At 37.2% G+C, this 26,387-nt stretch overlaps 1 protein-coding gene across 1 annotated transcript in view; it reads right to left on the bottom strand.

The window, feature by feature from the left end:
- The window catches only part of LOC145663657 (dynein axonemal intermediate chain 4-like), a 417,097-nt gene that overhangs the window by 276,305 nt on the left and 114,405 nt on the right, over positions 1–26,387 (bottom strand). The window contains exons 3-6 of the mRNA XM_081729757.1: positions 25,032–25,109; positions 19,604–19,793; positions 17,145–17,326; positions 888–995 (exon numbers count right to left, since the gene is read on the bottom strand). Coding sequence (XP_081585883.1) covers positions 888–995; positions 17,145–17,326; positions 19,604–19,793; positions 25,032–25,109 — 558 coding nt within the window. The remainder of the gene's footprint in view (positions 1–887; positions 996–17,144; positions 17,327–19,603; positions 19,794–25,031; positions 25,110–26,387) is intronic.

Here is a 26,387-nt window from a genome sequence, read left to right as displayed (position 1 = left end):
CTTCATAGCAATATCTCTCGACAACAGAAATCCGTTCGAGAAACTTGCTTTGCACTGACGGTTGAAGTCGGGCAGGTTTTTGCATCTCGTGGGTGATGTTACGGCTCGAATTTTGCTACAATCTGACAGGTAAATCTATGCTTCATCGAGCATGGTAACAAATTTCCACCTTTCCCTTGATATATAGCGTTCTTAGAGACGCTTGCAGTAGGACTTTCTCTCTCTCCAATGTACCGCACTACGGAATGTCCAGGACTATTAAGCATCATCTGGAGCTCTAATTTGCCACGTAGATGTTGGTCACAGTTCATTGTGCCACGTGCAATCGTCTTGCTACCAAACATTGTGTAGGATGGTTTCTATACAGGGTCAGTTAGCGCAACTTCCGAGCTACAGGTGGAGTCATCCGACTGCCGATTTCTGCTTCCTTTACTGGGTAAACGAAGTGTTGTAACATCGTGATGTTAATGTCGATTAATTATTTTCTTGATGGTTGTTGACCTCAATGCACATTCATTTTCCCTGCACAGTTTTTGAATCTGCGTTACGGAAAACTTTGGCGTGGAAACGTACTACAACGTGAACGTACCCATCCCAAAATCAGTTCACTTTGGTAGCCATAATGCATACACCATATACACTCGAACTTTGCTCGACACTAGAGTCCTGTAGTTTCCTTTTGCTAATGGAATGATTCGGATCGTTCAATTTTGTGAGCAGGGATAAAAGTTTAACATTGGACACATATAGACAGATAAACTTTCTGTAATAACCGATCATGTTTAAGTGTTAAGTTTGTAATATCCCCCTTGATAAGCATGGCATTGATTCAAAATATCTGTCAGTATGGATATGAAATATATATCTTAATTTATTTGTATACTTACTCTAGTTTTGGGAAGTGGAGCCAATGATGATTTATTTTTTAGAATCGCACCAAATGTTTGGGCTTCAGAATCAAGTACCTTTCTGTTTCGTCCTTTACCTTTGGTGAGCTGAAAATAAAGATTTATTGACAAATATGAGAATTATTTTCTTTATTATTATTATTATTATTATTATTATTATTATTATTATTATTATTATTCAATTCTTATTGTATAAAATACTCTTCTGTCATAGTGAAAATAGCACTCTTCAAGTCTCCTTATGTAAGAAAACAATAATAAAAATACCGAAACTTTTAATCTTAGGGAACATGAGTTGAGACTGACTATGTTCTCCTAATAGATGTTCATATCCTAAGAAGTTTAATTCATAAAATTATTAAATTGGTAGCATTTTTCTATCCAATTCTATACTAAACAGTATACTTTAATGTTCTGGAATGGGTGAGTGCAAAATCCAAAATAAAGTATGCAATTACGAGCAAGCAGGAAAAAAATGGAAGCACTTTGACCTTGAGTATTTACCAGTGCAAAATACTTTTTTTTTTTTTTTTTTTTTTTTTTGCAAACGAAGTAAACATTGAGATTTAACAGACCCTGGAGTCCTTGAAAGAAGTTTTGAAAGTGATTAAATAAAATTGTGAAACCGGAATAAGTCATAATGTAGGAAGATAATAAATAAGCAATGTTTCAAGAACTGTCATATGAGTTTCTAGCATAGAAGATTGGAAAGTATTCCTATCATTAATGGTCGATCCCAAATATAACTCAAATATTCCACAAAAGATTACGATATGTACACAGACACGGTGCTGATAAGATTACAGCCAACAGAAATTATGTATAATGATTTCCGAAGCTGAGAGTGAGAAACTGAATTTGCATTAAGACTCTTTCATTTGTCTAGTAAAATTAATCATATGATATATATTTAAAATGTGGGAGGGGCCATACACACCTCAGTGTGTACTCTTTTATTTAATAGTAAATAAAGCAGCTCTCATACACATCTTCTAGGAAAATTACGGAAAGGAAATATGCACACTTTTCTATTTGCAAATAGCTCTCGAAGGAAATTGAAACAACGTCTAGTGCAATATAAGTAGAGCTGTACACATTCTATTAGATTGGTGCAAATGAAATGCTCACTCCAAATGCGTCATTCCCAAAGTCAATAAATAAATAAAAGCTACAATAGGCCTGTCTGGTTAATCAAAATAGACGCTGTCTACAACCAAACACTTTTGCCATTCCTCAGCCAACGATTGGATTCGTGAGGAAAGAAGGCTGTAGTCTGAGGGTGAACAATTTTTCAACCACGCGTTGCATCGCCCAACAGTCAGCAAAAGTTTTTCCCTCCCAACAAGTAATCGAGATTATAGAAAAGGTAGTAATTGGAAGAATAGATGTGAGTAGAATACGGCGAGGAAGGAAGGGTTTTATACTGTAATTCATTGAAAATCTAGACCATCGTCTGAGCGACGTACGTTTATTGTTGTGCAACATGAGGGCAGCATGTCTATTTACTATTGATGTAGGCTTGTGGACAAGTTTGGGTGGGATTCATGGATTTGGGCTATAAAGATTCGCAGTTATAGTTTAGCCTCGACAGAGAAAGATATTATGGATCACATCACCATAACAGCACTAATAGCTCCTGTGGGTAAAGGAGTGTTTTGAATACTGTTTTGGACATTGATCACGACCCAACGGGAACCGGTCAAAACCCCCACACTCAAGAAATGTCAAAACGCCCACACAAACGGTCATAACCCCCACACAAATGGACAAATCTCCCACACACACGAACGGTCATAACCCCCACACTCAAGAAATGTCACAACGCCCACACGATCGGTCATAACCCCCACACAAATGGACAAATCTCCCAAATACACGAACGGTCATAACCCCCACAGCCAAAACCCCCACACTGGTAATCGGTCATAACCTCCAACGGTCGTAGTTCCCACACAAATGGACAAAACAGCCACACATAGCAACGGTCACAATCCCCACATAAATGGACAAAACCCCCACACAAATGGACAAAACTCCCACATGCAGAAATTGTCACAACTGCCATACAAATGGACAAAAACCCCACACAATCAATCAAATCTTCCACACTCTGAAATGATCCTGGTTGTATTTCTTGCCCTTGTACTTTTTAATAATATTTTTTATTCCACTTAAACTGATGTTGCAACTATTCTTCTTGCACTGTTTTGTAATGACAGAAACACTAAAGTGGTCGTCTTAAAGAGCCGCAACAAAGACGTGAAATGACGATCATTTCAGAGCGTGGGGGATTTGTCCGATTTTGTGGGGATTTTGTCCATTTGTGTGGCAGTTGTGACAATTTCTGCATGTGGGAGTTTTGACCATTTGTGTGGGAGTTTTGTCCATTTATGTGTGGCTGTTTTGTCCATTTGTGTGGGGGTTATGACCGATTGTGTGGGCGTTATGACATTTCTTGAGTGTGGGGGTTTTGGCTGTGGGGGTTATGACCGTTCGTGCGTTTGGGAGATTTGTCCATTTGTGTGGGGGTTATGACCGATCGTGTGGGCGTTTTGACATTTCTTGAGTGTGGGGGTTTTGGTTGTGGGGGTTTTGACCGTTCGTGCGTTTGGGAGATTTGTCCCTTTGTGTGGGGGTTATGACCGTTTGTGTGGGCGTTTTGACATTTCTTGAGTGTGGGGGTTTTGGCTGTGGGGGTTTTGACCTAGACCCGATTACACAATGTCGCCGAACGTGGGCGTACGCCTACGCATCCTCTCACCTACATTGTCTCAAACATTTTTCCGTGGGTTTGTTTTCAGTGTTCCTGAAGATCTCATCTGAACATAATGTTATTCGGTGCACATGGGTTCAGTTTTCAATGTTGTGCCTCTCGAACAAAATTTGACACATCAACTGTGAATAGTGTATTCATTCGCTATTCCTGACCCAAATGCACTGTTAACTTTTTATTCAGCTTGCTAAGCAGAATGTCCCAGTTGGAATTTACAAAGAAAAATCACTCATAATGTGTGATCTCCATGACGTACTTTTATTTGACCCTGTCCAACAACGCACTGCCTCCTGACTGTTTGGGTACCCAGTCTGATTATTGGACAAGTACTGAGATTTTGACCTTAGATTCGAGACGATACTCTACCCCTGTGTTGTATTGCTGAGTTGAGCTTCCTACTAGGCGTCAAATAGATATTTCATTCGTACCAAACTAACAATAAGTCCGTAGGTTTTCAAAAGCGGAAGTTCGAGGAAAGCGACTGAACTTTCTTCAAATACGCCAGTGAAGCCATATCTAGCATCTTGGTGCTAGATCTAGCATAATTCACATGCCTTTAGCATCTAGCATCTTGACTTTAGCATCTTGGCCAAATCTAGCATAATTTCATTCTTTCCTCTGGAGAACAGAAAAAGAACGAAAATATAGATGGTTCAAGGACCGTCGGGAATTATTCTTTTAGTTGAAGCGATGTTTGGAGCAATGAAAACCAGTCAGTATTTCCACAGTTGTAATTTATTGTTGAATTCAGAGAAATGTTCAAAAATAGCAAAATATGACCCTGCAAAACATATTTACTTATCCATAGTTTTATTACTGTCAACTGAAACCTGAATGTGTGGTTATCTGCAATGTTTCTGTCCCTTTCAATTTACAGCTTGAGTGGGGAGAGATATGAGCGACAGGGGACAGCTAGTAATACACTAAAAGAAATTCTTCAGGGCTGTGTCCGAAGCGGTATGTTGTGCATATATTTCTTAAGATGTTATCCCTTCATAAAATATAAATTCGACCTTCCTTCTCTATAATGTGTCAAATTCAATTTATTTCATTATCATTGCTGACAGCGTCATATTAGCTTTGTACTTGAATACAGTTAAAACAATTCGTTAAAATAATGAAGATAAGTAGGGGGCGGGTCTTTAAAATTAATTAGGAAAGATAATTTGAAAATCTGGCATAATTTACAAAAATCTAGCATGATTCATACTCGTGTTTGGCATCATCGCGAGTCTCGAGTGTGGCAACCCTGAAATACGCGTAGTTTCCCTGTATTCAGTATTAATGACATTCTTCGTGCGCAGTTGTTGGGGCTGGTGGCGTGAGTCGATAATTCAGATCTAATGGAGGAGAGAGAAAACGTGGTGAGGAAAGGTCTATCCTGTGGTGAGGTTGTTATTTACCTTGGTATGCGCACTAGGGTGGAGTGAAAAGAAGCCAAAAAAAAATTTTTTTTTTCGAAATTCGATTTTGGATAGGGAGCAAAAGTTGCATCATATTATAGTACTTTACCATGGAAAATTTCAATTCTCTAAAATAATTTTTAGCCGGGGCGCAATGGGCCTTAAGTTTGAAAGATTATGCAAATAAGTGAAAAGAGACAAATAAGAGAAAAAAAATTAAATTCAAATTTGGATATGTTGCAAAAAATGCATCATATCGTAGTACTTTACCATGGACAATTTCAATTCTCTAAAATATTTTTAGCCAGATCTCCATGGCCTTAAGTTTCGTAGATTTTGTAAACAAATACATGTTTGTTGTGTATTTGTGTAATTATTAGACAGCTCTTCGCTTGAAGTAGACTGTAATTTGAGGGTGTTAAGATTCGTTGTCGCGACTAGATGAATTTCTAAAGCTACCGAAGATCATATTCTATGTTACAGGCTACATCAACCCAAAATTTACCACTAAGAGGTGGCTGCCGTCGAGTTCAATCCCACCTACCCGCCAACATTAGATTGAATTTTTCATAAGTTGCGTTCACGTCTTCCTGCAAAGTACTGCGACTGTCTCAAAAGTAGGCATGTATTTTCTCGAGTCAATTTTGGAACGAATAAAGAAATTGCTCTCTCGTGCCCCAGATACTGAAAGAAGTTTCACTAATTAATTTCACTAATCTTTCCACTACTTGCGTATGACATTTGAACTCAGGGATATCAACACATGTATTTTCTGAAGCGCGAATTTCTTGCAATTTTTCGTGTGTCTCATGAGTCAGTATTAGCGTTCTTTATATTACACTCATTCCAGTTTATCATTTCTGTGTAATTATTAGTCTCGAAGTTTAATACTGGCACTTCGAAGGAACGGATTTCAGAAGGTTTACACTGTTTTCTGGATTGGAATATTTTATCAGCAGCAAGGATTCGTGTAGTTGATCTGTCGACACCAATCATGGCAATGAAAATGTTTTAAGGATTCGCATAGAATGCATTTCTGGAAATTACTTTATTGACTGGAGTCTTGTATGGTTCTTGCAAACATCGCGAAAGTTTTATGGTTAGGAACAAATGTTTAACTCCGTATTTGACAAGAGCTTTCAATTTGATGTTGAACCACACTTTTACAACGAACTTTGATAGAGTTTTGAGCTCCTCTGAAGGATTTGGCATTGATATATACACCTATAGACGCAAAAAGTCTATAAGCCACTGTTAACCAGCGAACATGCCGAAGTTTCCCAGGTTTCTTAATCTGCTAGGCTTTTATCAGTCTAATCTTATGACAGATTGGAGTAATTCACACAAATACCTCTGATCATAACTGAGATCACGCACATTTAGGAGTGTAGGAGGTTCTGAAGAAGTCTTTTCGAAGCCGTACACTGAACTTGTTTCACAATTCTCTAATGATCTACCAATAGAGCCAGAGAAAGTGTAAGGGCCAGTACTTATACCATCGATTTCTTTTAGTAAATGACGAAGTGGTAGTTCAATTAAATGCAATAAGCATATGCACCACTGCAAGGGCCTTCCTAAATGGTTTTCAAGCACTCTAATCACTCCTCCTTTTGAACCAACATTAATATTAGTGCCATCGCAACCGATAGCTACCACATCTAATAGGTCCACATTATTTTCTTGTAATTCGCGGCAGATGAAACTAGCAATATTCTTTGCTGATGCTGATCCGGTCAAAACATTTCCGGCATAGCCGAGAAATTTGTTACCCGTTTCTATACGGATAGAATAATTTTTTTCCATCTTCATCTTCCGGACATCGTGAGCGTTTGGTCTTTCTTCCAATCAAAATAGATGGCACGAGGTTTCACTTTATTTACAATCTCTTAGTTCTTACACTTATACCATTTTTCACAACCTCTCTTTGAATTTTACTTCTGTCAATTATGTTTTGCGACTGCTCTAGACTCACATATTTAAAATCTTCCAAGCCGCAGTAGCAATTGCTGCAATTTTTCTTCTAGTCACGCCGGTTTTCTCCTTCACTTTTGCTAATTGTGGGACGAATTTTCTCATTTCCGTGCATCCAACCTGTGCTTGCTCTCTTGTCTTCTTCCAAAGGATATTTCCAATTAAAATATGATCTCCTCCAGCTGCAGTGTGTTCTTTATTGCCTTCCTATCTTGTTTCCGAAGATGACAAGTCTGAAGATTCGATAATGTAACTAGTAGAGTATAATACTTTTTGGGTGAAAGCTTCACCGTAAGATCGCTTTTTGGCTTTCCTTCCTTCTCTTTTCTTGAATTTCTTTGTCCAAGTAATATAAATAATACCGAATATCATTTTTTTACTCACCACCCAGCGACACAACTAGGCTAGTTAACGTCCGGGGCAAGAACTCTCCTTAGCGCTTCTTCCCCCCCCCCCCCGACTAACCAAACCAAAAGGCTCCGCAACTATATCTGATATTGGCATTAGACAGTAGTTCTCCTATTCCATTCTTTTTGCAAGTGATAAAGCTTGATTTCAAAATTGTAGTACATATTTTAATTTTTAGTACAAGATAAAACACTAAACTACTTTGTAACTGATTGACAAATGATCTGAGAGTTGCATGCTTGACACATTCTTACAGTGTTAACGAAATAACTGCAAATCGCAATGTTTTCGGAATTATATTGGGATGTGGATATGTGTAGAATGAATCAACATCTTTTGCTTTTGAATAGAATATTTAATTATGAAAAACAATGAAGCTGTTGTCTCGAGTATTATACTCGGACATTTTACAAATTTCATTAACGATGTAAGTTAAACGAAAACACAAAAAGCTGGAACTACAGAAATTTAAACTTACGGCCTCTTTTGGATGCAAAGATTTTACAATGTCCTCAAAAGATAGCTTTGAAGCTAACATAAGCTCTATGGATATGACCCTAAGGTTGGTGAATCGTTGTTATCCTCTTAAGTTTCTGAAGTATTTTTTTAATGATATTTAGTTTGCTAAAACTCCTTTCCTTGCTTTATAGTGAAAATAATTATATGCCCAGTTTTGCGGCCCCCAATTCGACGCCCGGGGCACAAGCCCCGTTCTCCCCTAGTTACGTCACTGTCACCACCAACCAAACTATTGTACTATTAACAATATTGCCAAAAGTTCATTGTAGGATATCAGAAGTCTTATTAAATAGCAAAAAGCTTCTTTATGACAGACTTGCAAAATGCTTATAGTTGATCACTTTTCGTCTTATTATTCCCAAATTTCAGGATCATTGCGCCCCAGCTAAATATTATTTTAGAGAATTGAAATTTTCTACGGTAAAATACTACGATATGATGCAACTTTTGCCCCCTATCCAAATTCGAATTTCGAAAAAAAAAATTTTCGCTCCACCCTAATGCGCACCCGCCAACTGCATCTGCTCTGGCCGTATAATTACCAAAAGAGAGGACAGTTAAGGCGAAGTTCAGTTATGTGAGGAGTGCAACAAAGCCTTGTACCACATATTTACTTGAGCACGTGCTAGCTAGAGGTCTGCCCAACGTTGTGACTAAGTACAATCAGCGTACTCAGGCCTTCCGTTCAGCATTATCTCCGGTCTTCCTCTGGTCCATATGGGACCGTATTTTCCTTTTTGTCATTACTTCCATTTGGACACATAAGGATGCAAAACCCGAAAATTCAGCTCAGCCTATTTCTGCAATGTCGGTTGCTACAAGGCTGATTAGTGTATATAGATGTCGTAAAGTCCTTACATATTCGGGGAAAATATTGAATTTAAGAAACTTCATGTTATATAACACTTAATAAACATGTATACGTTCATAATTAACTGCATAAATTATTTTAGGTGTCGCTTCGTTCCTGTGACTTGTACGAGAGAACTGGTTTCCCACCGATTATTCTTCCACGAGTCACCTAGTGATGAGCGCAAGAGTCTTGGTCTTGCAGTTTTTGCAAGAGTCTTGCATGCAAGACCAAGACCAAGACCAAGACCAAGACCAGGAATCCCGATGCAAGAACCAAGACCAAGACCAAGGGGTGCAAGACCAAGACCAAGACCAAGACCATACCTGCAAGACCAAGACCAAGACTCTTGCGCAAGAGTCTTGCACAAGTACGGTACTACTTGATTTTTTATAGAATGTAAAAAGGAAGGGGAAAAATCATTACATCTTTCACGTGAACTTATTGGCTCCAGTAAAAATACCACCGGAGTGAATGTATCCCCAGTAGTTTATGCAATCCATGTGAGTCGATCTGCTCCTGTAACATATAGCTACAGTATGCCGTTTTTGAATCGGTTGTTCACGAGACGACCGACAGCATAATTCTATGAATTGTTACAAGCTATAATAACTTCAGTGTCTGATTTACTTTGGTCATCATTTGATCATTCACGACGGCCCATGATTGGATTTTGGGAAATCATATGAAGAATAGTTGTGTCCATAAGAAGTGGATAAGCAAAAATAAACTAGAGCATGTTATGGACGCGGTAGCTAAGTGGAAGAGCGTTCACCTCTGGTACATGGGGCCCTGGTTCGATCGCAGCTTGTGCTATGCGAGCTTCTTTGGGGAACAAACACCTTGTGCGTGGGTTTTCCCGTTTCCTCGTACTTTCTTCGTTCCACCATTTCTTATCATCTCTGTTTCCCTTAGCCTCAGTGTAATAATCGTGGGACATTAAAGTAGATATTTCATTTCAAGACATATTCTATTAATGGTGTTCTTCTTCAAAAACTAAAGAAATGTAGTATTGAACATTGGCAATTCCGTACACCATAGGTGCCGACTACATGGGTATGGCCTTGGCTCTGAGGTTTAAGCATCCGTTGGAAATTTTTAAAGTGTACTTATAAAATTAATATTGAAATAACATTTTCATGACATTGACAAAAAGTTAGCGCATGTTACCGCAAGTTTGATTTCATAGGTGGATGCTTATACGTTGAATAACTGTTTATCAATATAACTTATAGCTCCCTTAGGTATACGGCATATCTAGGATTCAACGATATAACATTATACAACAATAAATAATCTATATTCACAACTGAGAGTGAATTCGTACTTATTTCAAATAACTTGAAGTTTGATGCCGTTATTATGTATTTCTAATGTAGGTCAAAAGTATTTATATAAATTGAGTTTACACAAAAGACATCGACAGTTGAGTCGTTTTCAGTTTTCACTCAAATTATTCTAAAATATTGGGGCCGCGGTGGCTCAGTGGTAGAGCGTTCAGCTCTGGTGTTTGGGGTCCGCGTTCGATCCCAGCCCCCGCTAAGTCAACTTTGTGGTGGACAAACACCGTGTGCGTGGGTTTAATCGGGATTCTCTCGTTTCCTCCCACTTTTTTTCTTTCCACCATTTTCATTCATTTTTCATCATCACCGTCTCCTTTAGCCTAGCTGGCATAATTGTGGGACGTAAAACTCACAAATTTAATTTCATTTCGTATTCTAAAATATGAAGAGGTTTAATTATTATTATTTTAATTTTTTCTCTCTTTTTTGGTCAATATTGCAAAACATATCATCATCGTCATAATAATAGCTATTCTGCCATTATTAGCAGATCACTTGCTGCAGCTGAGAAGCTTCGATGACTATGGTCCTCAGCTAGTCTCTTCGTCTTAACGTAGCAATTTTCTGTCTTAATATCTTTCTTCAACTACAATCTCCTTCTCTCCCTCCCTCTAGCACGTCCCTCATAATACAGTTCCTCCTAAGCCAATGTCCTCCTCTTAATTACATCTAAAATTCTTCTTTTCTCCCCTACTGCTACTATTTCTAAAACCTTCGCATTCGTTTCCCGTTCAACCCAGCTGATTCTCTCCTTTTTCTCCATGCCCACATTTCGAAAGTCTAATTGTTTCATCGTTTTTGCGTAATGTCCTTGTTTCTGCCCCATACAGTACGTATTAGAACCAGTAAAACAAAATTTCAATATTTAATTGGGAGTTTGTTCAATACAAAGATGAGCTAATCGTGGTTGGAAAGAAGAAAATCTGACGCCTTTAGAGTGTAAAAATAATTTTGCAATTTATGGTATTTCAGTAATCTGTGCCGTCTTAATTTTCTTTCATGCGTCTCACTGTCAGGGGTAGCCTCCCCAGTTTGAGAACCAGTGGAGTATGGGATCTGTTAAAACATATAAAAAATATTACGAAATGTTGTGATTTATCTGATATATGTAGTGAATCGTGATCACCCATTGAAAAAAAAAAGTAAAGGTCATCGCCTATGTTGTACAGTATCATCACACTTACACGAAGGTAAAATATATTACATTTAGAAACATACATTGTATTTCCCTCACTATTGACGCAATGTAGGATTTATTATCCCTTATATCCAGAGTAAAATTTACTTATGAAAATCATAGATTTCTTTAAAACAAAACTTGCAAGACTCTTGCAAGCAAGACCAAGACTGGGTGTGCAAGACCAAGACCAAGACCAAAACTAGGTGTGCAAGACCAAGACCAAGACCGAGACCGAGGGTTCCAGTGCAAGACCAAGACCAAGACCGCATGTGCAAGACCAAGACCAAGACCAAGACCACCCGGGTCTTGGTCTTGGTCTTGCATTTGCTCATCACTAGAGTCACCGATTTTTTTTTTTTTTTTTTTTATATATAAACCTTAGTATCCATGGTCTATTAAATATCGTCAGGGAAAAGGTGGTCAAGATCGGTCAAGCTTTTCACAAGAAGCGTAAGGAATATATTGCATTCTCAGAGATATAGCTAAACTCCGTTCTCTTCGTTCAATAAAAGAACAGGGCCACACTTGCAGTTTCTTCAGAGATGGCGGTCCGAAAGATACAATGTTGGTCATCTTCCTCAATAATCAGGGCTGACTCTTGATATGTTTTTATAAATTTTCGCTATGAACATACCATACTTTGCTATTACATACTAATGTAAAAAAAATCACATCTGAAACACAAAAGAATAAAATCTATAGAGAGGCATAAAATATATTAATATGAAATGAGTGATTTCTAAAATATAATCATTCCATTTTGATAGAAGTTTTAAAGACGCAGAAACATTATAAATGTAAAAACATCTATGAAAGTTTTACTTAAGCAGTACATTAGTTGTTGAAAGCATATATTTTTCTTGTATACATATCCATACTCCACACTCCATGTTTTTCATAGTCCATTGTAACATATTCTGAGTAACGTTACTAATTTCAAGTAAGGTTTTCCTCTAAATCATCAATTTTGATGGCTGATTCCGGTATATTATACAGGATCTTTAAGATATAGTATCTTGACAAGAAATAGCCTATTGACAGCCTGGTTATCACGGTATCTATACCTTTCGAACTGACTTTTTCGTTCCAGGTTTATACTGGTCTCGGAAAAAGTCTCAGTTCACGTCTGGAATGTTAGCTTGTTGTTGCTGGAATGTTAAAAATAATGTTGAGTCAGTTATAAAGGATGAATCAAAATTGTTTGGACCCTTTTAGTTTGAAACACGAGAGGAAAATGTGAAATATGTTAATGAGAGATGGTAGTAGAGAGAGGTCTTAATTTGTAGAGTATCAGTACATGGCAACCAAGGCCGCTATCTTAAAATTGGCTATCTTAAATGAAGTTTGAAATTTTAAATTAGAAGGAAAGCTCATCATGTAGCATAGCAAGTAGCACCGGCGTGATCTCAGAAATCCAAAACTGCATTCAATTGTTTCTTTCATATCTTGTATGGTGTGCACGATGCTAACACTGAAACTTTGAAAGGGTCATTGTTACTGACAGAATCTCTTATTGTTGTAAATGATCTCAGATTCCTCTGACAAACTAACAGAAGTTAGAAATCATCCTAATATCCAAGGAACACAATTCCAAAGACATTGCATAGAACTACAAGAAACGGTATCTAGCTAGACATCTAATATCTTAAGCACGGTCGCGTGCGGGACCGTCAAATTCTGAGACACCGGCAGTGAGAGATAGATCAATTTCTATTTGAATGGGGAGGTCAATCGGAATAATTGTCTTTACTAATGTTATAATAATCCAGTTGATCCAAGTAAGGAACATAATCATGCAAATTTAATGGTGTGAATGGCATGAGACTATATGCAAGACTGATTCATTGGTTTTAACGACGCAACAGTACCTAACGCTCCTTCGGGGACGATGTATTCCCTTCTGCTCTAAACCCAAACTACTACTTGCCTTTCTATTTTCAACACAATGGGGCCCATTCCCACTATGGTGTTGGTGTGCACCAATGGCTCAATGCACAACTCCAAGGTAAAAAAATGATCATCGTAGTCCCGTGGAATTGTCGTCCTGATCATCGGACCTCACACATCTTGATCTCTAACTGTTGATCTATTTGAAGCAGATGGTGTACGCGTATGCTGAGAAATCTCGCAATGTAAGGCACCTACAGGAATGCATTCAGCACGCATATGAACACTATTCAAAGGACATTCTTCTGTATGTACAGTCGGAGTGGATACAGTGACTACAGTTATGTAATAGATGGAATGGCTACCACATACCACATTTCCAAACTTTCAGTGTTCATATCGTGCACGCAGTATTAGAAATGGAAAGAACAATTACACCTCTGCATTCCTGAGTTTACGCTGGTGCTACTTGATATGCAAGTTGCGTCCCAACTCTACTCTCGTCTTAACTCAACTACCAAGATTTCATATTTTCCTCCCAGGTTTTGGGAGGACGGGTCCTCACTGATAGAGCGCTTACTTCTGGTGCATGGAGTCCCTGATTCGATTCCCGGCCAAGTAAGTTTGTAGGAGACAATATCGTGTCCGTGAGTTTCCTCGGGTTCTCTCGTTTCCTCCCACACTCTTATTCTACCAATTATTCCATTATCATTCTTTTACCTTAATCATCCGTCTCCCTTAGCCTAATAGGCATAATCGTCGGACGTTAAACTGAAAGATTTCATTTCATTTTTTTTTCTCTATTGTTTCAAAATAAAAGGGTCTTCAAAAATTTTGACTCACCCTGTCCTACAACTATTAACCTTTAAACGTCCATTGACGAAACTGCTGTGTCCAGGCTTTAAACCTCAATAGCTGAGCCCCTAAGTAAACTAGGAAGTTATCAAAGTGTTTCTGAAGAATGAAGCTTCCTTCCGATATGGATCTTATGTATATTGCGGACACCGCGGCGGAGGGGGAGGATTAAATTCGTGTTATCTTTTTTTCTTTTCTTTTTCTTTCTTTTTTGCATTATGTTTTCTTTGGGGATTCTCTTCTTAGGGGTATAGTCACAAAAATTATTCCACATAGTAGACACCATGTGAAGCAATGGAGTAGTCCACTACATGGCAATACCCTGCATGTGCTAGAGGTCTGCACGGGCCGGAATTTTTAGCCAGGGTCCGGCCAGGCCCGTGAATTTATAATGAGGTAAGATTCGAGTCCGAAATATATTTTAGCCTTTGAGTTAAGCCCGAGCCCATGTGATAATCAAAAGAGACCGAAAGAAGCCCGAATGACAGAAACTCAATAATTAACACAAAATTGTATTTTTATTTACAGAAATTAGAGGTTCAAGTTTGTAGTTGTGCTTTAAAAGTTCTCCAGAAAAAACGATTCGATACATATCGTTTTACAATATATTTACAAAGTTAGGCCCAAAAAGACCCGAGAAATATGGTCCTGTATTTAAAAATTTACAACCCGAACCCGAAGTGATATATGCTTTGTAAGCCCGAGTCCGGCCCGAGCCCATGCAGTCCTCTAGTATGTGTATTTGTTGCTTATAGGGGGAGGAGGGGGCAAATTTGGGCAATATGTTGAGTACGTTTTTTGACATAAATTACATTTATTTTCAGGACGGTTGCATATGACTTTTACAAATAGTGCGGGAATTGCACAAATGTGACCTCATTGGAATCTATGTTCCATGAGCTTTCCAACGAGGTATCAATCATGACTCTGTGATAAAGCGTTCACCATTGGCGCGAATGCGAAGGTCTGCAAGAGCCCTTCGAAAATTATATAGAGGGCGTTTTTATAGGAATTTCGTTCTTAATTTTTATCTTGCTTTGTATTGCACCAACGGCTACCATTTTTTAAATATTATTGTCATAAGTATGTTGTCTATACATTAGCATGATTTTGTCAGCATAGGGTGACTACAAGGGTTGCCAGGGTCCTACAAATGCTATTTTTGTGATATTTTTAGGACTTCTTCTTTAGGATTTCTTCTTCTTCTTCTTCTACGAATAGAGTGGGAATTGCACAAATGTTACCTCGTTACTGGAATTTGTGATCCATAAGCTTTACAGCGATGTAACAATCATGATTCTGTGATAATTAGGGGTTCACCAAGGCCTCCAATGTGAGTCTACGATTTCGTTCAAATCTCTGACGGGCGTTTAAAGGTCAAACAAGTTCCTGCAGGTAGTATGTTTAATGTAAATCATATTTATGCGCTGCGGACCATATACATATAATCTATGAAATTACATTTCAAGGCAAGTGAAACCAGATTTCGTATGTAAACCCTACTATGTCGACTAACCTCGAAATGAAACTCTACGTGTAATAACAAATTTGCTAATCTGTTTCCGGTTCCTTATATTGCTGAACTACTGTAACTATTTAGCGAGACAGTTTCGCCAATTTAGCCGCTCTTTGACAGCGCGTAGGAGTACCCCGTTTCTTTGGACAGCGACGAAATTATTTTTCTGAAGAGGAAAGTGTCTGCTCCTCATGAGATTAGTAAGGAAAACGAAATGTGCAACGCTTGTTACTTTCGTTTTTTTTAAATATCGTTTAAAAATCTTTCACTAATGCAAATATTGTGCCCATTTTAAGAACTTCATGTATTTGTGTCTCGGACGCTCGTTGAGCACTAAAGATATAGCCCTATCCATGGTCGTCATGGACGTCAAATTAAGAGGGATTTCTGTATGTGGATCATACTAGTAAAAGTTTATTATAAGGAAATCATACTAGTAGAGATTTATAACACAATGAGCATTTGATGTCATTAGATATGTTACATTATATTGATAAAAGTGGGAAACGTATGGAATTTCCAAATTAGAGGTAGTACATAATTCATATCAAAGCAGAGATTTTAGTTTTACATAATTTAGTAATTAAAATTAAAGAGGCAAATTTCATATATTCTGAATCTCAAGCTTCTCAGAGGAAATACAGTAGAACCCCTTTTGTCCGCCCTCGGCTGGTCCACCACTTCGGTTGATCCGACCATGCTCGAGCCGAACTTGTCCCGACTCGTCGGTGACTCACGAGACCGATTGTTGTTTACTGCCGTCGCAGCATTGTTTAATTACTGTTACCGCATATCCACTTTAGTGCTCCGTCATCTCTTGTGTCGTTTCTTTCGTTGTGCGTGTTTTCTGTATTGTACTGTGAAGTTTTTACTGCTTACTGTTCGTTTGTTTTTACTGTAGAGAACAATACAGTGATTTTTGAGTTCAGAGATTATTTTACTGTAAATCCACATTTTTCTATATTTTCTAATAATCTAACCTCTTTTGCGTTCCGACCATACACTCAGTCCCAAAGCTGACGGATTAGAAGGGTTCTACTGTACTTAAAAATTGAATTTGTAGTGATTTAGTTGCACTATAACTAAATGTATCTCCAAAGGCTTCAAGTGACAGTAACATCATTATATAACTAAATGTCAATAAATAACCCAATATACGTATAACAATATTCAAGTAAAACTACAGGAGCAACAAGGAGGGGGGGAACAGATAAAAGACAACAAAGATTTAAGAATTGAATAAGAATATGTAGTGAAATCCCTTGAAACAGTAGCAGATGACGGATGAAAGATGTAAAAGTAAACGAAAAGATACGAAAGAAACCGAAGTTTCTTTCACATCTACCTAGCTTTCAAGTTTCTAGTGTTGCTTGTAGAAATTCTATATGGAGTATGCAATATACCTAAAGTAAACCTGCTTTATATGAATCACACTATATTTCAATATATTCTTGATCATTTACAAAAAATAATTTTATTACCAGTATTTAAAAATTAACATACACTGTAAACAAAATGAAAATATACATACATATTCATAACGTTTATTTCTTTCCACTACTTCTTCATATCCCTCTGTTTCTGGGTAATAGAATGTACTAGGAATTTCGAAAAGAATGAAAAAATCTGTCTCGTATAAAACCAGTGTGACTAATGATAAAGGCTCCGGCGGTGGATAGTATGGCAGATAAAATGGAGATGGTGCCCTGTCCACTGCGAATAGAAAAATAGAAGTAAATATTCCAATTTACTATATTTCTATAAACCTACGAGGATCGATCAAATATAAACGGGATTTTATTTTTTATTTAAATTCATTTATTTAATACCACAAGGCACTTACAATTTATTTTTCTACATAGTTTCGTCATTTGGAAATGCACATGTCCCAGCGTATGAGCAGCTTTTTGATGCCCTCATCGTAAAAGGAACAGCGTCCTGTCACCAGCCAGTTGCCCACGAACTCTTCCACACTCTCCTCATCTTCAAATGCTTCCTCTAGTGCTTCTTTAAGAGGTCTGAACAAATGGAAATCGCAAAGTCCGGGCTGTAAGAAGAATGTTCAAGTGTAGTCCAGTGCATTTCCTGTAGCTTCGAGACAGTTCGAGCTGCAGTATGGGGTCGCGCATTGTCGTGCAGGAGGAGGTTCTGTCGAATCGATTGATCTCGTCTTTTGCGGCGATATGCAACTCTCGCCTAGTTCAACAGCTCTTAGTAGCATTCAGCATTTATTGTGCGCCGCTCATGTAAAAAGTCAATCAGCAGAATGCCTTACCGATCGAAAAAAGCGGTTGAAAGAACCTTGCCAGCTGACAGTCGAGTCTTGGCTTTAACTGGTGCTGCCTCCTCTTTCCTCCGCCACTCCTTACTGGCTTGTTTGGATTCAGGAGTGTAGTGGTGAACCCATGTTTCGTCGCAGGTAACGATCCGACTCAAAAATGCATCACCTTCTTCCGCAAACCTTGCTTTAAAACTCTGACAGACTTCCAAACGTCTCAACTTAAGATTTTCAGTTAAAAGGTGAGGGGCGCCGAAAAACACACTTTACGGAACTGTAGGTCGTTTTTGATGATTGCTTGACAACTCCCATAGCTGATTCAGACTTGTTCTGCAATTTTCGATATTGTTACTCGTCAATCGTCGTCAATAATGCCTTTAATCGCACGAATGTTTTCGTCCGTAATGCTGGTCCGAGGATGGCGATCGTGTTGCTGATTTTCCACACGTTCTCGCCCTTCCTTGAACTTTTTATGCCACGCATACACACGCGTTCTTGATAAAATTTGATCCCCGAACTGTGCAGTCAATCTCTGGCAAACTTCTGCCGCTGTAAATCCTTTACGAGTAAGAAATTTTATAATTATGCGTTGCGCAGTGGAGAGGTGCACCTGTTGCTCTAACATCATGAGCGGTACTGATGAAATGGCGGGAAATATCTAACAGCACGCTCTCTCCACTCCCAGCGGTCCCGAATAAATATATAAGAATCGCGTGGCCAGTCCTACCAACTGTTGATGTTCAGGAACAAAAAACCCCGTTTACAGAGACATACTAGATTACACAGACATACACAAACAAACACAGAAAGCACTACAAAGAGAAAAAATTAAACTAGTTTTTCAACTCAAACAAAATATATTCATCACTACACTAATGTATAATCTCATACAAGACTGACGAATGCTGCACTTCACGTTGCGTCGACAGTAACTGGATTTGTTCCTCATCAAAAATTAGGCAAACATGTCTTATCAATTCACCTCAATATTTTTGCGCGATACAATTTAACTTCAAAGTAGCTACCTACGACGTTTCACTAGCATACATTAGATTTACCTGTTATGAAATCTCGGAACCAACGAGCTCATGCCAAAGCCATTTCATTATATTTTACAAATTTAAACGTATGGCTACATAGACTTCACCATTGTATTTCTCTTAAAATTCTAGTCCAGTTTGATAAATTATATGCCCCCTTCCTATTAAAACAATCGATCAATCTACAAGATGGCGACCATAACGAGCTTAAACTACAATAGATGTCTACTTTCTCCCGGTGTCTATTAACGTATTTTTGTTTTCCATCCCTTTACCCGATTTGCAAATATGCTGAAATTTTCAGACTTGAAACACATTGTTCTGGCTTATTCTGATCAATCAGGTTATTGAACACTGCATCCGTCGTTACAGACGGAAGCACTTTAAAATTTGCTTACACTCGTTTCTTAATATTCCCTATTCGCTGCCAAGTTTGGTCAATAAAGTCAACTTCGACCTAGCAAGATTTACTTGTCAGTGATATTAACGAGTGAAGAAAAATCTTTGACCATGTTTTGCTTACAACCAATGCTGATTGACGCTCTCACTCATGTGACAATATTTTGCTACTGCACAGCAACGACCATCACACATAATAATAATTCGTTAAACTTACAAGCGAGGTACACAACTAGTAAATAAGTATTAACAACTATCACATGTCTTACTTACAAGAGTATATACTGTCCCTTGAGCCAGATAAGTTACTATCTTCGTCAACTAATTCGATTTCTTCTGTCACGATCATTGACGATAATCCAACGGAGACTGTGCGGCTTTTGGACATACTTCTGCTCAGATAGGCTTCTGATGACATGGAAAGCAAAGCACCTCTACTAGGGGTTGTAAAGATGTCGGACAACTAAGTGGGAAATGATTTTAATTTTAAGTACAATTGGTTAAACAAAGATAACCCCTAAAATATTACACTAGAGAGTAATTCTATCCCCTGTAAATAGAATGATAATAATTTAATTTATGTTTTCTAAACTAAGCAATTTTGGACAGAAAGAATTTATTATTAACGTACGAGATGTACATGTTTTAATATTGTAATTCTTACCGAAACTTGTTAAACATGAATTTTGTTAATTATTTTAGGGACCTAGATAGATGTTCTTGGCAACGACACGAGACGATACTGAATTTTCGTGTCAAGATGCGAAACGAGGCAGAGCTCTTCCAATAGACACAGATATATTTCTCGAGACGAGATTGCATTTAGAAGACATCTTTTCGAGACAAGAAACACGTAAAACTTATCTCGTGGACAACACTAGACCCGGGTGGACGTTGTGAGAATTTTTCATTACTTTTTAAAAACTTCTCGATTAGGACTATAGCCGAAGCGTAGGAGGAGAGCAGGTCAAGACTAGTCTGACCTGTTGATTTTCAATTTTTACAATTTCCCATTTTTGATAAGTTTACAGCTTATTAAACTTTTTTCTTCTGAAAATACTCGTGTACACTGTTTTATATTTACACATGAAGGAGAAAAGAACATATAGTTTAGTTTCGATTTATAATTATATACTTACTAGTCACTTATTTATTTTCTCTTATACATGAGCACATGATTTTTTTTTTAAATCACTGTTCAATACTCTATTAACTTTCACACCACACCAGAGTGGATGAACTATGTGAGGGTCAGAAGTGGACATAAACGATATGGCATGGGATTCTCATGGCCATTACTATAATCAAAACGAGTAATTCCGTTGGAATGCTAAAATCATGAGAGAATGACAAAGAAAGAATTCGATGAGAGAACAAGCACTAATTTCCTATCAATGATGAAACCTTCGGAATCTTGTTTTGGTAAGGTACCCGGGAAAATAATCATATGCTAAGCATAATGGATTCTTCGGATCAAATTTTCCACTGGTTTCAAAGAAAACATGTTAATCATTATCTGTTCAGGAATGTACGTTTGTACTCCGGAAATATCTTAATCTTCACTCAAATAAGCCAATAGATTTTGTTGCAGCAAGATAGGTTCAAGAACCAGACTTGTGATGCAAAGACACACACACAAAAAAAGTAATATTGGATGATTTTATTAAAACTTACAATATCACAACCTCTTCTGCTGAGGAACCATAGAATATTTACAGACAATCATTTTGTAATTAGGAAAATATGGACTGTTAAGTAATATACGTAGTAGAATTAAGGCTTTTACTTGTAGCCATGATAGTGTAAAAGAGACAAAAACTGAAGTTTGCTGTTTACCATCAGTGCAATGTAGTTGATGCGAAAAGTAAATGTATGTACTTGAGCTAAACAACTTGGTCTTTACAGTAGTTAGAAAATAGTAAGTGAGGTAAATACTTGGTTTAAAATGTGTGTAATCTAAATTTTTGATTTTATAAGAATATGAATACTTCGAAGAAAGACAATGGTAAATGCAATTTTCTAACTTTCGAAGAAAATGGAAAAGAAAGTTTAACATCTCTATAAAATTTAATGCAATGACTCATAATAAATAAGCTTTCCCTGCCGTATGTAGGTACAATTCCAGACTTAAACTACCTACATATTGTTCTGTGGTCCGGTCCCAACCCATTCCCCTTAATAACTCAGATTTCGTCGGAAGTAGCACTTAGCATTGTTTTTCCCAAAGCCGTTCATATAAAGCAATAGTACTTAACCTGAGGAGCGCGTCCCTGTGAGTTCGTGAAGAGCGAGAAAGGGATTGTAAACTACTGACAGAAATAAACAATATTCGTAATTACAAATAGTATTACTAATGTTATAACAAAGAAATGTTAAATTAAACACCGTACAAACACAATGTAACTATTGAGTAAGCATTGTGGTGCCATTGAAAACAAAGCTGGTAATAATAATACTTCTACTACAATGATATGCAAAAGTTTTGCTGGAAATAATCATAATGTGAAAAGTATTATTATTATTATTATTATTATTATTATTATTATTATTATTATTATTATTATTATTATTATTATTATTGAATAGTTGAGAATTCAATGCTATATCTGAAATCACAAACGAATCACACCAGTGGCTGTATAATATTGAAGTGTTTGACACGTCGAGTCATCGCAATTTCTTAAAAGAATGAAGTTATTTTATATATGATTTATAATCGTGAAATGTAAGAATTTCAGAATGATATTTTCTTGTTGATTAGTAGCCATTCTTTGTATCATCGAATACTCGGTACACTTTTGGTCACAAAAAGTGAGACTACCTTCCAGAGACAAAGTCCAAAAAGTTGAACCTAGATCCTTACATCCCTGGGAACTCCTTACGAGGGAAATCTAATTTCCCTCTATTCTGTTACAGAACAACATACACATTCTCTAATAGAAATAAACCACCTAGATATTGCATCCAAGTAAATATTCAAGTAGCATGTAGAAAACCATCTCAAAATATGACGAAAAAAAGTAAAGTAAAAAACTGCTATACTACATGCTACAAGATTAAAATCTGTGAAAAGTACACAGTCAAGAGAATAGTAACAGTAACAAACATAAAAAGCTAATTGGCAAGCAATCTTGGTCTAGCAGCCCTCCCTGCTGATATAGTGGTTTGCGCGTGCACATTTGGTGTATATGGTCTAGGATTCGATTACCGGTGGGATGGCCTTTGGAATTTTAACTGTTCCGGATATGTTTGTGTTCGTGTCCATGTTCACTTTGGTAAGTGTTTAAAAAACTGTACGAGGAAAACTCGCGTACTCAGGAAACTGAGGAATGATCGGTTGATCTTTTCTTTTAATGGATAATATAATGGATTCGCTTGTTACTGTTTATTTTTAACATGGGTTCGAATCCTGGCTAGGCAAGCCTTTTTTGTAAACAAAGACTGTTTACTAACAAAGAGCATTCATCTTTGAATGCAAGAAATTTATAAATATATATCACAGTTATGTGATATAAAATATTCGAAGATACATATCTCAAACAAAATCTCAACTCGTTTTCCTTTTGTCTTAAACGTTTATTCGGGTGTGGAGATCCATATTCGAGCTTATGTGGTTCGGATTCTACGTTTCAGGGTTCCCACTCGTCCTGGAAATCCTGGAAAACCTGGAAATGTCCTTGAAATGATTTTGTCCTGGAAACATCCTGGAAATGTCCTTGAAAATGCATTTCTGTTCTTGAAATTTACAGAAATACTGAATGTCAGATTTTTCATCATTATAATTAAGATTTTAATTGATTGCTGTTTTTGTTTGCTATTCTCGTTTTCGTGCTGAATAATAATTTGTCATGATCCTGCATGTGTGGGAGGTTGCTGGGCTTTCTTTCTTCTAACAGGGTGGTTGACGGGTAGAACTTCTATCTTCTTTCATTCAGTAGTCTGTCAACCCACCCTTGGATGCTTTTTTCACTACCACAATCCTTCAGAAATTGTGCTTTTTACCAGTATCAATTTTTCATAGATTGATGTATATAACATTTCCCATAAAGACCGTACTTCAACCAGCATCACGAAAGAAATGCTGCATCATGCCTCCCATGCAAGGCAGCGCTATATGGCAGAGTTGGAGAAAATAAGGACTGTTGAAAGAGAAAGACAAGTGCAGATCAAGAGGGAAGAGATAATAATAGTGAAAGTGTACAACAGCTACAGGGAAAGAAGAGGAACTTGATGGAAACAAGTGAAGCTTTAAAGATTGAAGCAAACCAGTTTGCACATGAAGCAAAGCAGAAGTCTTGCATTACTTTATTGACAAAGTCAAATGCTATTCGTTGAGCAGCTTCGCTAAGGAAGAAAGAGATTATGTCTATAGATGAGGAAATCACACACCTCCATACTCAGTTGAGATACTTGTAATATTCCTCTTTTCCCCCTAATTATATCTGTCAGACTGTCACGCAATGAAGATGTAATGTACGAAAAATAGATTTTTGTTGTTTGTAAATTTGCTCCGTGCACAATTACAATGTCATGTAGAAAGAATGAAAATACATGTGCTGGATGTGGGTGGATCGGGTAGCCATAAGGGAAGTTGAGAGGCAAAAAAAGAAAAAAAAAGCACATTGCGCTCCGCTTTGTGTATTAATATTATACTTGCATTAATATTCATTGCATAAGTTACTGTACTTTTCATTTCACTAGTGATTTTGAACTTGCAGTTGCAATCCTGTTATATCTTCCTGTGTCGAAGTCCTGGAAAATTGGTGATTTGTTCTGGAAACTTCCTGGAAATGTCCTTGAATGTTTTGGGAAAGAGAGTGGGAACCCTGCTATGTCCAGGTCTTATAGAAGCTTCGTGCTGAAAGGGACGCTAAACCTCAATACAGCACAGTCTAATGTTTAGTCTTGAATGAAAAGTAGTATGGAAAGATGTTCATCCTAGAAACTAATTCTTTAGTAATTCGCGCAAGTAGGAACGTCATTTCTGGAGGGCAACCGGACAAGTTCCTCCCCTCTTCCAAGTTTAAGATGTAAATATACATTTTAATCAATAATATAATAATATACTAAAGAAAAACGTGAAATTATGTATATTGGAGAGTCTTGACCCTCCCAAGCAAAACCTGCGGACAAGGGGAAATCATTGTCTAAGAAAATAAATGGTTGCTAAATTTTATCGGTACTAACAAAATTATTCCTTCTACGTGTAGGAAGATATAATATATAATAAATACACTGTTGACGTTGGAATATTACGAAGTATCCGAAACAAAATTTCCCCCGGCTGACATTTGCCTGTTACTTTTTTTTTTCATTAGTTTAAAAGTTAAGGGCATATTAAGATATTTGGTCCAGCCTATATTTTAGGGGAGGATGGCTGTAAATAGCAAATTTAATGTTATAAATTTCTCTATTTCAAACATGTGATTTGTATTAACTTTAATGAGGTAGATGTACTTACGTTTCAGTGTACTGTTGTGGTCAACTTTAGTTTCTGAATAATTTTGCTTCTAACCCTATAGAGGGAAGAATAAGTCACTCGTATGGATATAAAATTAAATGTACGTATATATATATATATATAATTACATATTTTATCGCTTCTCACCTTGTTTGAAATCCATAAATTCAACATGGTAATTAATATTTTGTATTAATTTACATATTTATTTATATGACAAATCATTTAAATCGTACTTACAGATTTCTTTTTCTCATCTGGATAATACCTGGCTGGAACCAAAGGTTTCGGAGTTATGTCCACTCCTTCATCAAAAATCTGAAATGAAAGTACATTTCAATGATCTAATTCAATGAAAATAAGGGAAAGTTGGTTGTAAATGGAGGGCAAATTTATTCAAAACTACTCTTAATTCACTAAGAAGTTATCTAATCAAGTGCTTTCTATAGATTCCTCATTTTCACGTTTTAATTATAACGTCCATTTAAACACACACACTAACTAACTAACTAACTCTATGGCCTATAGAACCCGGAGGTTCAATGCCGCGTTCACAAAAGCTCTCCACTGACTTCTATCCTTAACCAACTGGATCCAGTTTTCACTTTGTATTCCTATTTCTGCTAGTAGTAGAAAATGGATCGATCTGGCTCATACTAGGCCAACCTAGGCCAACTCAGGAGCCCCTGGGAAATTGAGCACCTTGAACCGTGAACCCACGGTCTTTTACGACCTCCATTTTAGGGGTGAATTTGTTCCCTTTTATGAGCACTTTTTAGGGGGTGTACTCGTTCTCTTTTATGACCACTTTTTTAGGGGTGAACTCGTTCCCTTTTACGAGCACTTTTCCAACCCCTATTTTAATTACGAACACATAGAAGAGCAGATAACACATAAGAGTACGTAACACACAGCAGAGCAGATAACACATAAGATTACGTAACATAACCAGGGTGTACTCGTTCTCTTTTATGAGCACATTTTAAGGGTGAACTCGTTCCCTTTTATGAGCACTTTTTCAACCCCTATTTTAACATAGCAGATAACACATAAGATTACGAACACATAGAAGAGCAGATAACACATAAGAGTACGTAATATAATAAGGGTGTACTCGTTCTCTTTTATGACCACTTTTTCCAACCCCTATATTACTTTAACATAGCAGAAATTACACTGAGACTATGAACACACAGCAGAACAGATAATACATAGCACAGCTAATAAAAGAGCATGGCTTATTTTCCAACCCCTATTTTAACATAGCAGAAATTACACTGAGACTATGAACACACAGCAGAACAGATAATACATAGCACAGCTAATAAAAGAGCATGGCTTATTTTCCAACCCCTATTTTAACATAGCAGAAATTACACTGAGACTATGAACACACAGCATTTTAGGGGTGGACTCGTTCGCTTTTATGAGCATATTTTTCAACCCCTATTTTAACATAGCATAAGACTACGAACATAGCAGAGCTAATAACCCCTATTATAACATAGCACAGATTACATAGCAGATCTAATACAAGAGTATGGCTTATTTTCCAATCCTTATTTTACCATAACAGAGACTACGAAACATAACGAA

The sequence above is a fragment of the Thermobia domestica genome, chromosome 11 (genome assembly GCF_964235325.1).
Source record: "Thermobia domestica chromosome 11, izTheDome1.hap1.1, whole genome shotgun sequence".
NCBI lineage: Eukaryota > Metazoa > Arthropoda > Insecta > Zygentoma > Lepismatidae > Thermobia > Thermobia domestica.
The sequence above is the reverse complement of the archived record's forward strand: the minus strand, read 5'-3'. Positions and strand labels throughout refer to the sequence as shown.